The sequence below is a fragment of the Nothoprocta perdicaria genome, unplaced genomic scaffold, assembly GCF_003342845.1.
Source record: "Nothoprocta perdicaria isolate Ctin4 unplaced genomic scaffold, notPer1 scaffold_3, whole genome shotgun sequence".
Taxonomy (NCBI): domain Eukaryota; kingdom Metazoa; phylum Chordata; class Aves; order Tinamiformes; family Tinamidae; genus Nothoprocta; species Nothoprocta perdicaria.
Genome location: NW_020455532.1, coordinates 1886077 through 1901618, shown reverse-complemented (window position 1 = coordinate 1901618; position 15542 = coordinate 1886077). Strand labels below are relative to the sequence as shown.

The following is a 15542-nucleotide window of genomic DNA, read 5'->3' as shown; positions in this document are numbered from 1 at the left end:
CTCTGACTCCAGAGGACTGGATTAGAAACTGATAAGAGGAAAGCCCTCAAGCCTTGAGTTCCCTTATCTAGTGGGGGGAAAAAACAGATTTTTTTTTTGTGTGTGTGTTATAGTACCAGTTTTGAAGGGCTTCCCACAGCATGAGTTGAGAGACTGCTAGTGGGCTGCTAACAAGAATGGCCTGAGATGGAGAGAAAAGAGGAGGAGGAGATGTTTCTTGGCAAACTCCTTCCCTTTCSCTGCAAAAATTCTAAATTTCTTGGAGTAATCTTAATAATCAGCAAAACTTTAACAATCAACATTTGTTTTTCCTTAGAAGTTGGGGTTTTAGAGACCATTCGGTGCTGGAAGGAACTAAAAATCATTTCTAGCCTTGTGTAAAGAGCACATTATTATTTATAAGGGATTGCTTTTGGCCCTCTATATCCTCTAGGCAAGGGTGCTCCACCCAAATGAGCAGAGAACACATTTTAGCAGTGTCTGTAGACCATTATTAAGCTGGATCTCAGAGCTGGATTACTTAATACTGAAACTCTAGGAAGGTTTCTCTCAAAGAGGGCTGATGTGCAACAGGAAACATCAGGGAGGATTCCTTGCATAGCAGACACACCAGATATTGAACCTTATTTTTTATCCTTTTGCTTTAATCCATTTCCTCATTAAAAACACGTCACTGGTTGTAAAAGCCCCAGATGTGGGAACTGAGCAGAAAGCAAAAGCATGTTTAGAAGATGCCCCTGCCCCATAGCAGAGGTCCAACCTGTCTCTTTCTGCCTGTCACCCAGGTGCACGTGGCCGTGAGCCATTTCAAGGTCAAACTCTACCTGGATTGTAAGAAAATAGCAGAGAAACCTGTCAACACCATGGGTAGCATCTCCACTGCTGGCTTCGTCATGCTGGGAAAAGTGACAAGGACGAGAGGGCCAAGGAGCGGGTCCACATCGGTGAGTGCCTCCGTGGTGCATGGGTCTGGAGAGTGAGGAGCTTAAATATGGAGATAGACAGAGGGATAGAACTGCCTTCCTAGTGTTGTTCTTGCTCCGAATGCTTCCTAAGGCTGCTGTGACCCAGGACCATGCGCTGCTCCCACTGATCTCTGAGATTTAATGAACTTTCCAAGTGCAATGTCTCTCCTTGTCGCCTCCTGCCTTTCTCGGAGGTTTGTGGTTAGCGATGAAGTCTTAGTGCTGTGTAGCTGCCTTGAGCCAGGCTCAGAGCAGGAGGCATCACGCTGACATGCTGCATAGGCCTGGGACCAAGGAAAGGCAGATCTGGCCCTAACAGGCTGGGGATGACAGGTGGGTTAGGGAATGACTTCTAAAAGTGAAGGCTCTGAACATCAACCAAGTGACAACAGGACATGCTGGTGACTGAGAGCAGCGGGTCTGGCTGCATCTTGTTTGGTCTCATTTCTAGTGTCAATTTGCCTGCAAATAATGGAAAAACAATATTCAGCTTAGAAGTTTTGTCAGCTGCTGCTTCAAAAAAGAAACCCAATGGTGCCAGGCTGTGGGCATGCCTTTCCTGCATAGCATGACCCTATATGATGACCTACTATGAGCACAATGTGCAATCCTAAGGGCAAAAGCACCTATGCAATAGGAATGTTAAATATCTCCAGAAAGGGGGGTTCATCTCTCAACGTAGCAGTGACTGCAGTTGATTGCAACTTCCTCTACCTCAAAGTGGCCTGTTAAATCCTATGAGGCTCCCCAACCACTCTGGCTTGCAAAGAGAGAAGCAGAGGCTTGGGATATACCAGGGCAAAAATGATTATTGGAACTCCTAGGTATCAAAGCAGTTGTATAAGAATCTAGGGGACACTGAGATTCAAGCAGTATTTATTTGTTAAATAAAGACTGCGGTAGTTTAGACTGATTGCAAGTGTGGCAGACAGCTGCCAAGGAAAAGAATCTGTGCTCATCTTGTGCCTTCAAAATTTTCCCTGTTAACAGCTCAGCTCAATAGATCTGGTAGCAGAGGAAACAGTAATGAACAGCTTTGTGCCTTCTCTACTCCCATGGCCTTTCAGGCGTTGCAGAGCTTCACCTGTTCTGCAGCTACTGCCCTTGAGAAGACAGAATGCCTCATTATTGGTTATCATGGCACCTTATTTAATTTGAGATGTCTCTAAACGCTGCTTGATCTACAGGGCTCATCTGTATCTGTGTGCTGCGTGTCACATTCCCGTGGCTGCACAGCTTACTCATGGTTAAATGCATGGAAAGGAAGAAAAAAGRCTAGAAATAGTATTAAGGGGGGAGAAAAAAATCTCTCTGCCTCATTATTTTTGTCTAGCAGTATGTGTTCCTTTGTTAATCAAAATGGGGCGATGTGGCAGTCATGAGGGATATGGTGGGAAAGACAGGATGAGGGAACCTTGGAGGAGAATCATCTGTCTCCTAGGAATTGCTGCCACTTTTTCTTTTACCTCTCCTCCCCTGAGGGGCAACGAAAGCAAAGTTTATTTTAGYGTGTTGGTGATGCTGAAGCCCATTTACTTGAGGACCTGCCACTATTGCAGAGCTGTGAGGAAACTGGAAACTTGGCTTCTGCAGGAGTGAAGCTGCGTATTGATTGCTTAGCAAGGCTCAGCCTTGAACGCTTGTAAATCACCCAGCAGCCAGTGACACCTGCTACATTATGCATTAAGCACGTCTGCATTTGATAGAGCTGCCCCTTGGAAAGGAGGATGTGGGGGGACAGAGGTGGGTCCCATCCTGATCTTCTGCAGTACCCAATACGGAGCTGTGCAATGGGCGGCAGTTTGTCAGGGCAGGGTGGCAAAATGGCCCTCAGGGTCTTCAAGAGGAGACCAGGGGACATAGGACAGCTTGGGCTGTCCTATGGYATGTGGGACGATATGGACAAGTCCTGCCAAATCATCAGTGAGGGTTATTTCTGGTACCTGAATGTCACAAGGTGACCTGTGATGGGCTAACTAGGCCAGCACAACCTTCTGGTCAAACTCTCCTTTTTTCTGCTCCCAGTTTCAGCTGCAGACTTTGCGGATTGTGTGCAACAGCTTAGGGGCGGAGGAGGACAGATGCTGTGACCTTCCTGCTTTGGTAAGACGAAAGCGGCCACTCTGCTCACGGAGGTGAAGCTGGGGATGATGGAGCGGGAGGTGACCTTGCAAATGATTTTGGTAGCCACAAAAGGGAAACCACTCCTTTCCCACATCCTTTGGGATTACAGACAGGGCACCCTTGGTAAAATGAACAAGATTGTTTGCTTTAAAAGGAAAGGTAATTCTGCAAATTGCCGCACGGGGTATAACTTCTATGTCAGCAGCCTATGCAGCTTTGCTGCCACTCTTCAGCCCAGAGCTACAACATTGCCCTGCTCTGCTGTTCAAAATCTCCTTTCAAAACAGGAACTAATGTGAGGTTGAGTGCTTGGTGGAGTGGGCAAAGAGTTGGCAAGGAGCAAATAATCTTCCAGTTTGCTATRCTCATTTCAAACAGAGCTGGTACTTGTTTTTCTGTATAAAGTTTTTTGACAGAAAAGTAAAGCACAAAAACTTTCACAAACATCTCTCAGTGGGCTGGAGGAAACTTCTTTTTATACAACAGAAAGACTGAACTTTGAAATATTGGAAATGTTGCATTCTGCTCTTGCTAAGCAGCTACTCATGCCACCTTGGCTTGCCTTTTTATTCCAGAGGGATGAAGAGACCTGCCCTACCTTAGCTCCTGCCTGCACCTGTACGTCTGGCCTCCCAGGCTTACCAGGACCTCCAGGGCCCCCTGTAAGTTAATCCGTTCCCATCTTCTTAGGATAATGCAGTAATGGCCTCCTTGCTCAAGGGAAGATGTTTCAGATCATCATCTTTTTTGATACCATGGTTCTGCTATGAAATCAGTTCCACAGTTTGCTAGGATTAGCATCCTGCTGCATAGTAATTACATGCTCATTGCAGTGGAAGTTTAATTACACAGCACACTGTACTACTGCAGTGTGTTTCAATATGCTAAGTGCATAATTGCTGTCTTCCACTGCCCTGTGGTTTAAACATCTCACAGCTCTTTAAAGGACTGGGTTCTTTTGAGCACTAGAGAAAGTACAATTATGATGCAACCTTATCCTCACACCATCAAACTTGGTAATTTGTGACAGTTACATGAGCACTCACTGCTGCTTCTAAAACTCCAATAGCTTTAAGTTAGCAAGACTTCTTCCCAATTTATAGTTATTACTCCTTTTTAATGAGTGTTTTTGACCAGGCCAAACTAGCCTCTGAAATGAGCTTCTAGGCGTTTCTGAAGGAATCTTTAGAAAAGCTTCCTGGATGTACTGCTTAATCCAAATCCATTGTTATTTAGATTCAAGAATAGCAAGTTTCAGATTAGGATGTCACAAAGGTTCACACAGTGCTGGTTTATGCTAGAAGATTAATTTCCTCTCAGATCCCGTAGCTGTGCAGAGGCAGAGCTAAGCCAGGTCTCCCTGGACTTGGCCACTGTCTCTGATCTCTGCACGTGTATGTTCTGTGAGGTGGCATTACACAAACCAGCCTTATCCTCAAGGGATGTAAACATGAGTCCCTTCCTTCCCTTGGTGCATCCCGGTTGTTCCTATGTGATCCCTTCTCCAGGTCTCAGCTTGGATTTACAGGAGGTCTGAGCAGGTCCAAACTCCATCTCTCCCTGTGGTGATGGGTGCAACGTTCCCATGCCCATTGCAAAGGGGGCTGAACCGACCCTTTTCCTCCCATCTTCCAAATTGGCTGGATGGCTGATTCGTTTTCTTTTTGTACCCATTTTCTCCGTGTTCTCTGGGTCAAGGATAGTCCTGTCATTGTGTCTGTGCGTATAGCAAATAAGCCAACCCCTGTCCCCAAGGGTCTTCATTACACTGAAATAAAATTAATATTAACAACAGCAGCTTTGTGTCTTGTTGGCAGGGCAGCCCTGGAAGGAGAGGTCCCCAAGGTGAACAAGGAGAGCCAGGACCCAAGGTGAGACCTGGTTCTCAGCACTATCGTTAACTTCTAGTTGTTTTAGGTTGCATCGGAGGAAGGATACAGGAGCACAAGCGTCTGTTTTAGTGGGACTGGCTGCGTTCATTCCATGTCTGAGCTTGATTCTTCTGTGTCTTCTCCCTGTTTCACTGCTCCAAGCAGAGCACACTCTAAGAACCAAGGCATTATGGATAACTTATTGTTAATCAAATGCTCAGTTAAGTTATAAAAATACTGAATTAATGCCATGTAATCAACAATGCTTTTGGATGGCAACCACGTTAGAAAGTGGTCAGACTTTAGCATACTAAAGTTACTGTTCCACTAGCCCATGCACAGTAAAGCCAGACCAAACCCCTTCTCCGGGAAGAAGAATCTTAGATCCAAAAGGCAGGGAAGGTTTCTAGAGATCCCTACTGTCCTGAATTCTTCATCTTGAATCCTGTRGAGGGTTTGGGGTAACCTAGCTCCTGGGGTGCAACCTATGTGGAGGACAGGCTCTTACTGATTTCCTCCTTTATGTTTGATTTCATGTCTTTGGCTTTAGGGTGAACCAGGCCCACCTGGACAAGTGGGACCAGAGGGTCCTAGTGGCCAGCAAGGCTCTCCAGGTTCCCAAGGAATCACGGTTCAGGGACCTGTGGTATGTGACCTTTTCYATTGCCTTATTRCTCTTTGTGTTAAGAACATTCCAAAAAAAAAAAAAACAAAAACAAAAACAACAAAAAAAAGGCATTTACATCATTCTGTTAACATCTGAGCAGCTGCGCTAGAGAAACATGATGATTATTTGTAATGCTGATGGGACCTTGTTGAACTTGGTCATTCTGCCAAAGACTACTCTTGTCTGGATACTCTCTAATGGACCTTTAATTCATCACTGTTAGGCAAGGGATGCAGGTGGAGATCCTGCGTGCACGGCTGTAGGTCTATATTCATGGAAAGTCCCATGAATATGTGGGATTGCAAAGGTCCTTTTTAGCACTTGAGAGAGCATGAGCATGGGAGCAGGCATGATGTTGCTTCCCTTAAAGCATACAGCATATATAACTGTGTTTTTCTGGTTTAATCCAAGGGACCACCAGGAATTAAAGGAGAGAAAGGAGATACTGGAAGTCCTGGCATGCAGGTAATAGCAGACACCTATCCTATAAATTGTCTCAAAGATTTACCCTTTTTTTTTTTTTTCCCCTGATAATTAAGCAAGCTTGAAAAGAGATGGAAATTTTCCTGTTATCTGTTTTGAAACCTTCACTCTGGGCTCTGATCAGCTTGGTTTTCTGTGCTGGTCTACTCCTGCTTGCTAGAATTTTAGAGACATACAATCATCCATAGGTTCAGCCTTCCGCAGGGACAAGTATCCTACTTATTTCACAGAGCAATAAGGGAATCTCCAACAAGCAAGCCATAACTGAACTATAAATCAGCAACAAAGGTAGGAAGCAAAGTCAGCTGGGCTGCCTGCCTCTTTGGTGTTTCCCAAGAGCCCTCAGAGAAGAAGAAACTCTTTTCTCATCTTTTTTTTTTATTTTAAATATTTATTTTTAAAAATAAAATAAAAAAAATCTCTGTTGAAAAATATGAAGTAGGAAAGTAATAAGCAGATGCCAACTTTACCCAGCTCTTTTGATTTGCAGGGCATTCCTGGTGTGCAAGGAGCTCCTGGCAGGGATGGTCTTCAAGGTGCAAAGGTAAAACACCTCATCTCTGAGTCTGCAAGCATGAGTGCCGTAAGATCCAAYTGTGAGTGTACTAGGAGAAACCTGAAACATCCAGCTCTCCTTGTGCACACAGTGCATAATTAAATGATGCTTTCACCAGGCCAAAGGGACAGGAGAACAAAATATTATGTCATCTCAGGTCTGGCCAAATTTCCCTGACTGATTAGCTGCCAGCCTTCTTGTCTCCTTGGCAGATATACTTTTACTCATTCCTGGCAAGCTCTGTTACAAAGAGCATATAGAGAAATCATCTCATTGCTTATCAGGCTGGAATCCTCCTGTTAATGCATGACCGTGTTTGGCTTTGCAGGGGGTGAGAGGGCTCGAAGGTACAGCTGGGCCCCCAGGACCACCTGGACCACGGGTAGGTACATGGCCTCTGCAGCCCCTTTGGACACTCCTCCKCAGCGAGGGTTTGTGGTTTGTGTTGACAAGCTGACATCCAGGGATTTTGGGAAAAAAACCCTTCTCATATCCCAGCACATCTTCACAGAGGGGTATGGTTCCTCTGGCACTGCCAGAATAAGGAATAACATCTTTAGCTTCCTTTTTTGGAGGTTTCTTCTGAGGAGACCTTGAAGCAGGAAGCAAATAATTGCTTTACTATTGCTACTTCCCTGCTGCTACTGCCTTATTTTTTTCTTTTAACTTTTTTTTCTACTTTTTTGGCTTTTTTCTTTTTCTCTCTTTTTTTTTYCYWTTTTTTTTCATTTTCTTTATTCTTTTCTTTTTTCTTTACTTTTTCTTTTCCTTTTTTTTTTCCAACTATTGGGCAAGTTTGGGGGTCTATTGGAATTGTCACATTGAAATCACTAGCTAGAGAATGAGGCAGATGTTAAAATTCCTCACCCACCTCTTCTGATACCCAGTCTGAATTCAACTTACAACTGTGACTGTGACATGCTGCGAAGATGTGGAGGAGGCAGGACAGAGACTGAGCTTTCTAAATTTGAGGAAAGCCTYTGCACCAGTGTCTGAAAGACATTCTGGTGCTGTCTTGAAGACTCATTTTCCAAAGGGCAAAGTAATTGTCAATCACTGAATTTAAACTGAAAATTATAAAGGAATTTTTTTTGTGTGTTTGTTATTTGTTTTTCTTCCCTGTGTGGCACAAAAATTTCACAAAGGTGAGGTGACCAGAGGATGCATTTCTCTTTCTCCAAGCTGCTGTTGCTGCTGCAGAAAAGCCTTAGAGGCAGATAGGTCTTCAAGTTAAAAATCAACAATGCAGTATTAGAAGGCTGAAGGARAGGATTATTCTATAAGCTATCTAAAATAATTTGAATGTATAATGAAGGATCTAAGACCTGYGGGGTGAAAAGTGCGTTGCAGTTTGTTAGCAAAACTGAACTTTGGCTTGGCCATAATTGAGACAGTAATAGGAAATGATGTAAACATGACTCATATATGATATACTTTCAACATTGTATTCGTGGCTGGATAAGGCACTGACATAAACCTTAGAGAAACGATGCCCTTGCTGGATGCTCTGGACTGACACTGCTGGTTCCCCTGGGGCCRTGGGGAGCTGAAAGCCTCAAACAGGGAAAGAAGAAAGGAAGTAACTGGAMTTTTATGTTCATCTTGTTATTAATGCCACAGGGTTTCCAAGGAGYGACAGGCTCACGAGGCAGCAGTGGAGAGAAAGGACCTCCAGGTGACGTTGGGCCAACAGTAAGTTTCTGCTTGTGGGCCTTAAAGGCAGACGTGAAATAACTGGGGAAACGAAGCTATTCCCAAAGAAAGTGAGGAATAGTTTTAATGTGCAAAGCCCAGACTACTGTTGATAAAGCATTTAAAAAATCTTGCTTTCCTTCAATCTCTGTAGACTTACAAGCCACCAAAAACCCAGCAAGCAAACAGATTTCCAGTGTGAGATTCCAGACTAAGTAAAGAATTAGCTAAGCCCARACTGGACTAGCTTGTGGTAGGCTTTTGCATGGGAACCTCCAATCTAGACATTCCAATGATTTCTTTTTAGGTGTTTAAAAACACTTCATAGGTTGGGAAAACTGTCCTAAAATAATATTGGAGGAATTTCTGCATCTTGTTGATGGTGTTTTTTGTCACTGCTCCAGCAGCTGCTTTATTTATGATGCCTTTTAAGAAAAAATAGCATATATATATTCCTCTGAACTCAAAGCTTATTTAGTCTTTGTCCTGAGGTCGAGGAAATGACCAAGGAAACAAATGTCGTGCTCTACGTACCACTAATGTAACCTGTTGAACTTTTATTTGCTTTTGCTCCTCCTTTCTCTAGACTTGCATTTTTCCCTTTRCTTGCTTTTTTTGCAGGGGCTTCCAGGTCCAAAAGGAGAAAGAGGAGAGAAGGTGAGTTTTTTGGGGAGTACTGGACTACACAATCGCTGTATCATATCCTCAAAAGAGTGGAGGTGGTAATCTGCTTCACAAATTATGCTTGTGTATTTAAACCATTTTGGTGTTGAATAACTTACTGCAGCTGCAATTCATTGCTGTTACATTCCCCTGCATTGGCTATTCTGCTGGGATATGTATAATGTTAACAACAGCGGGAGCTGCTCAGTGTCAGCTGTAGCAATGAAGAAAAGTGCCAATTGAAAATCCATCCTTTGCTGGGAAAGAAAATGCAATGAGTTCAACTCGTTGTACTGCTCATACTCTTTGCTCATATCTGAGGAGGAATGCACGGATTAATATTGCCTTTACTACAGCCCAATTAACCCTRTAAATTGCTGCAAGCTCACTGTGTAAATCCATATGGAAGTCAAGAGGATATTTTGAAAAGCCTGCCTTGCTGCTTGCCTACTTCTGAACTGCTCCTGTTATCTGTGCATCCTTTGCACCTCTGTGCACTTGGTGTGTTCACGGAGTGCACCTGAGAGGAGACAGGGCTGCTCAGCAGGCTGCAGGATGTCTTGGTTGCACGTTTTCCCATTTGGGATGGGCCTGGGGACCTGGCATCAGTGGTTCACCTCCAACCTCAGTGGGTTTCCGATCAGACCCTGGCAACCTTTAGGGCTGTTCCAGCAAGGGCCAAACCAGCTGCCTACTCTGGGGTTGTGTGTGAGCCCCTCTCCCTGGCACCCTTTCTAGCCAATGATGAGAAATAGGTATGTTTAGGACATGATTCTCACCCCAAAGCAGAATAAAATAGGATGAATCATGTCCTCCAGCGTCTTCCTCCTCTGCCTGTCTGGGTGCCTTGAGGATTGACTCAAATTGCACTCCAAAAGCTATGTGAGATGAATACCCCTTTTAATCTCTCAGACTTCTTGSAGATCTCCTTGAGGCTAAAGATTGCTTTAGTTTCAAGTTAAYTCCCCAGTATTATAATTTTTAACACTGTTCTCCTCCTATTCCCACCAGCTTTTCTGTTTCTTTACTTACTTTTGCAATCGAACTGTTCTTTTTCTTCTCYCTTGGGTGTTGTGCCAAGCTTTTGCTTAGTTTTGGGTAGGTCTGCCCATTGATCCAGACAGAGATGTATGTTTTGTAATGGCTTTAGAGAGATGCARTGTTTTAGTTATGAGTTTTCACAGAGTTAGTGTTTATTTTCAAGCAGCTTTTTTGCATTTTTATTGCTTTTTCTTGTTCCACCAAAACTTTCTGTAGAAACCCCCAGCACATTTTTTTTCGGGACACAGTAACAGTAAGAATCAATATTCGTAAAAGGTGTAGACAAAGACAGCACACTGAAATATCTGATCTTATTAAATATTTTGCATATCATGGGATATTGAGTTATAGGCTCCACAACCTTAGCATCCTTTGTGATAAAATTTGAAAGTGAAATTTATTCTCCTTTTTGGTAGCTTCATAAATAATATAAATTCAGTCTAGCTCTTTTGATGTGCAGGAGGAAAGCAATTATTGACTTTTCCCAATTACATTTTTATGGCTTTGTGATAAATAAATAAAGCAGCACTTCATAGTAATGAATATCTCTGTAACTCAAGCTGACGAGAAGAATGGGCAGACAGATATCCTGTATGATGATATCGATTCTGCTTTAATGATATTAATTCTTCTTTTTTTTTTTTTTTTTTTAATATAAAAATGTTTTACTTTAGGGGGAACCACAATCCCTGGCCACAATTTACCAGCTTGTTAACCAGGCTTGTGAGCGGATGATTCAGAGTGAGTATAACCAACCTGACTGAAACAAATGTCCTGGGCCAGGCTGTTATTTTGAGGTCATTTTAGCAAAAAGACCTTCTAAGTATTACATGGGAGAACTCTTTCCTACCTTGCAAAGATGACCTTTTTTTTTTYCCCCCAAATGAAAGAGATTCAGCTTGAAACTTGAGCCTTTAAGGAGAAACTGATTTATTTGTGCTCAGTGACTCATGCAGCAAAAAGAAAAGAGGAGTTCCYGTTTTTGGTGATATATTTAATCTGGGATGCTCAGCTCAGAGGGTACCACTGAGTGCAGTCTGTGTGAGATGCAAAGGGAATTGCATGGATCCCTCCTAAGTTGAAGCATTTTTCTGGTTTATCTTCTCAGCTCATGTGTTGAAGTTTGATTCATTCATTCATGAGCATGCAAGGAAACCGGTTCCTGTTTGGGAAGCCAAGTTGAAACCAGGAGAACCAGGACCACCAGGTCCTCCAGGTCCCCCTGGGAGCAATGGAGAAAGAGGAGAAAATGGCATACCTGGACAGCCGGGCAAAGATGGATATCCTGGAGAAAGAGGTATGGATAGAAATCTTCTTAAGCACATTTAACCAGATGTTTAATATTTTGACTAAGCACTTTAGTACTTCAAGCAGTAAAAAATGAGAGGAAGGTAAACATATTGCTTTCAGCAATAAATAACACCTCTAAATAACCAGAGACCTTCTGTTTAACCCTTCCAAAGGTGTTATTGCATTTTAGCTGTGATCTGTTGAACTTGCCAAGTGTTACTTAAGAGAAAAAGGAAGGTAACAGCTTGCAGATGTTTCAGACCTGCCAAGTGAGGAGACAAGAGTCTTTTTTCAGTGAGATCCATCTCCTCCCAAGGACAGCTAATCAAAATATTTTAATCTTAAAATATGAAAAATGCTATTTTGTCAAAAGGCACACATTTTGCAGGAATGTRTTAGTTTTGATAGCAATTTCATGAGAAAACTGCCAATCTGATGTAATCAGCAGCTGATTGAAGAGACTCTTCAGCTGTGTGATTTGTCTGAGCAATGTGCAGAACACAGGGGAATGGACCTTCAGGCCACTGCAGAAACATCAGCATTATGATTTTGTTTCTGTAAAAAAATTCTCTGTTCTCACCCATATTGGGCTGCAAGTCAAAATTGGTCATGGGCAACTGGTCATTCCAGAAAAGAAGCTGGGCTTTAACCCTCCTGTGCTTTTTAAATAACTAAGAATAATGAGGAGACTGCTGGAGCTTTAGTTCAGGGTGAAATGCAAAATGCAGGTACCTGAAACTTGTCTCCTGTCGGTACTTAGGTGCACCGGGGCCCAAGGGTGAAAAAGGGACGTCTGGAGCCAACGAGGAAGGAATGCAAGGACCACGAGGCAGAACAGGTAGAGTGAATAAACCTCTTGGTATCAACCATGGGGCCAGCCTGACCTTGCAGTTGCCAGACTCGAGGCACCGCTCAGCCTTAGGACTGTTTTGGGCTGAGGATCCAGGAGCTTAAGGTGCTCTTTGCTGCTTCGGGTCTTCTCTGCTGAGACATAAGGATCGCTCTGTACCAGGCAGCCTCAGACGTTCTCAACCTCCTTGCCTGCCTACCAGCCGTGATGCGTTTTAATGACCTGAGGCATATCCAGACAGACACTCAATGATAGAAACTCATTGAAAATTCAGCTCCTGAAGCACAAGGGTTTTTGAGTAATCTTTTAGGATTTGGTGTGTCCTTCCATCCTGATCCCTCTTTTCTTTCTTTTTTTTCCTTTTTTTTTTTCTTTTTCTTTCCTTTTTTTCTTTCTTTTTTCTTTTTTTTCTTCTTTTTTTTTTCGAAGTCCGTTAGAGATTTACCACTGTCTTAACGAACCAGACACTAACAAGGGAATATGATCAAACRAAGTCTTGTTTTGCTTATATAAATGTTTCTAGCTGAGATGTAAAAGCACGAAAAGATTATCTCTGAGATGAATCCTGGGATTAATATGATTTTCTGCATCGTCACATAGGCAGACTTCGGGTTCTCCTAAACAGCCTCCATTCTTAGGCAAGCTGGAAGCCTGTAAAGTCAAGGATAAGACTTGCAGATACTGCAATCCAGAAGATGTTTTCCAAGTTTTGCTGTTCTTCCACCTGGAGGAAACAGTACTCAGATAATTAACACTCCTATAGGATGGAGGCATTATAGCATGGATGTTATACGGGATCAGCTCTGTAGATGTGCTACAGCTTGCAATGCTTCTCTTCCTTCAGGCCCACCAGGAGAAATAGTGCTGGGGAAACCAGGTCCAAAGGGTTCCCCAGGAAATGCTGGTCCTCAAGGTTTTCCTGGTATCAGAGGGCATGCTGGACAGCCTGGATATCCCGGGGGTTGTGATATCTCTGGATGTTATGGGACAGGTAGGAGAGGTAAGCCTCAACTCTCTTAATGCAAAAGGTAGGATTTTAGAACGGGTCTCTCTGGCTACATCTCTTAAACTAGGTAGAGCTCCGTGTTCATCTTTTGGGCACTGTCAGTCCTCTAAGAGCTTCCTTCGTAAAGCACTTTGATTCACATGCAATTAGTCTATTTATATAGGAAAAAGTCAACTCAGTTGGCTGTTTCATAGATTAATATATTTAACTGCAGTAGCAGTTGGGTAATAGGAGTGATCATAGATGTGTCTTCAATTCTTAATGTCCCCGAGGATGTTTTTACGGTGGATAGAGAGGATCAATATTCCAGTTCCTGCATGCATATTTCTTATAAGTTTGCCTGTGCAAAGTCCCATTAAATAAAGATCACTTGTGCTGAAAAAGAGATTTGGAAGGGAGAAGGAATAACTCTGCACCCTCCTCCTCAGCACTTAACATTGATTTATTCTCATGTTCACTTATATCATTGCATATTTCCACACACAGATTTCATCCCCTGATGGCTGATGCAGAGGCAGCTGAGGAAGTGCTTTGCCCTGGTGATCTCCGGGTGAAGGCTCCACGTGCTCTAAGAAAAGCAGAAATCTGAACATCGAGTGCCTTGTTGGCTTGTTTTTTAAGCCTCCCATCATTGCTGTAATGATGTGCCAATCAAACAGTAGGACCACCAAGCCAGACTGCATGCAGATGAGCTCAGGCCTCCTTCCCTGTTCTCCTGATTGGCATGGGCCAACTGCAGCATTCACATTTACGTTGCATATTCCACCCAAAGCAAAGACACAGTCCGGGTGCAGCCTGGTAGACTTAAAAAAATAATAATGACATGTTGAAATGCACAGAAATAATAGGGGAGTTTTGCCCGTTCGTGCATTTCTAGCCCATGTTACTGGGGGTCCCCAGCACAGACAAATCAACATCTCATGCCCGAAGATGCAAATCCACTGGAGCAGAATCGTTCTCTCTGTTGGCTGGCAGCGTAATAAAACCTATCACCTCTCCAACTGCTTCTGGCTCCTGCTGATGGCTCCCTCACCGCGGCACGATGTGCACGAGCGCCGCGGGCAGCGCGACAACCTTTCCGTGCTGCGACAGACCCCTCCGCTTAGCCATGCTCTCCGGGGCCTGATACCTGCCAAGCAAACCTCAGATCAGACAGAGCACAACCATGTCCTGCGAGGAGCTGGAGAGCAACCTGGTGCCCTTTTCCAGCTCTGCCTCCTGCCATCTTAGCAGCTGCTTTACATTTTATCAGGTGAATATTAATTCCAAGCCTGACTTTTGCCCATATGACATGGAGGTAGTTGCCATGTTACATTCTCCTTGTGCAAGCTCTGGTCTAATATGTATTCCCAACAAACTGTACGGGTTCTGATAAAATGTTCTTGCTGCTTTGCATTGCTGCTTTATGCTGTGCTCGGTTATGCCGGCTGCAAACTTTCTCTGTTGCTAAACACTTGTTTATGAACTTAGATTTATATATCTAGGAGCATATCCTGGGGRAAAAAAAWATGTGGTGTTTATGAAATCAGAGCAAAAAGTATCGGTACAGATTCTCAAAGATGCTAAGAGGAAAAAAAAATGGTGCATCCTATTCCTGTGCACTTAATTGGGATGTGAAACTTCTGTAGCCCTGGGCGGGCTGGTTGCTGTATTCACAGGGCTATAGCTGCTAACTCTTGAATTCTGAACTCCAAGTAAATCCAGATTTAGAAATCAGACTGTAAAGCACCCAATGGAGAATACTTTCCCTTAAGAAAATTAGGTTGTTTCAAGACTGGTTGTTTCTTTTTGTTAAGTAAAATCCGATAGAATTAAGAAATTTTTCTCTGAACATATTGGACTTGGTTGAGATTCATAAATCCTACTAGAAGAGTCACATAAAAAATGACATTACTATGTTCTATAAGTATTCAGAGTAATTTTTGACTTACTCCTTGTCGATTCTGTAGAAATTCCCAGTGATTCATGTGTTCGGTATGATGCGTCTTCCCTGAATTTGCCTAGGGGAATTGCAAAGAAATACCACATTGACAGAAGTGAAATTTCTGTTCACGTTGCTGCTTTTCAGACGCATCTTAACACATCAAATAGAAATCTTTCCAGCTTAGAGTAAGCATCAACGCAGACAAAAGCTCCAGGCAGAAGAAAGGAGAGGTCAGAAGAGCTAGAATACACATTGTGAATGCAGTAGTTAACAGCTGTATGCCCTGAGATAGACTCCCTGTATACGTGCTGAGCAGTTGTATATGTTTCCATTTGTATAGGTCAAAGAGCTTTAGATCTTCATTTTTTTCCTATTCTTTGAAAAATGAAAATGTTCTCAAAATAGATCTA

General features: G+C 43.1%; 1 protein-coding gene across 1 annotated transcript in view; it reads left to right on the top strand.

The window, feature by feature from the left end:
- COL20A1 (collagen type XX alpha 1 chain) overlaps positions 1 to 14088 on the top strand; it is a 43042-nt gene extending 28954 nt beyond the window's left edge. Inside the window, exons 25-39 of the mRNA XM_026042253.1 lie at positions 786 to 944; positions 2991 to 3068; positions 3665 to 3751; positions 4907 to 4960; positions 5511 to 5606; positions 6039 to 6092; positions 6601 to 6654; positions 6995 to 7048; positions 8287 to 8358; positions 8980 to 9015; positions 10737 to 10803; positions 11171 to 11359; positions 12113 to 12190; positions 13047 to 13202; positions 13695 to 14088. Coding sequence (XP_025898038.1) covers positions 786 to 944; positions 2991 to 3068; positions 3665 to 3751; positions 4907 to 4960; positions 5511 to 5606; positions 6039 to 6092; positions 6601 to 6654; positions 6995 to 7048; positions 8287 to 8358; positions 8980 to 9015; positions 10737 to 10803; positions 11171 to 11359; positions 12113 to 12190; positions 13047 to 13202; positions 13695 to 13708 — 1248 coding nt within the window. The 3' untranslated portion in view covers positions 13709 to 14088. The remainder of the gene's footprint in view (positions 1 to 785; positions 945 to 2990; positions 3069 to 3664; positions 3752 to 4906; positions 4961 to 5510; positions 5607 to 6038; positions 6093 to 6600; positions 6655 to 6994; positions 7049 to 8286; positions 8359 to 8979; positions 9016 to 10736; positions 10804 to 11170; positions 11360 to 12112; positions 12191 to 13046; positions 13203 to 13694) is intronic.
- Positions 14089 to 15542: the final 1454 nt, after the last annotated feature.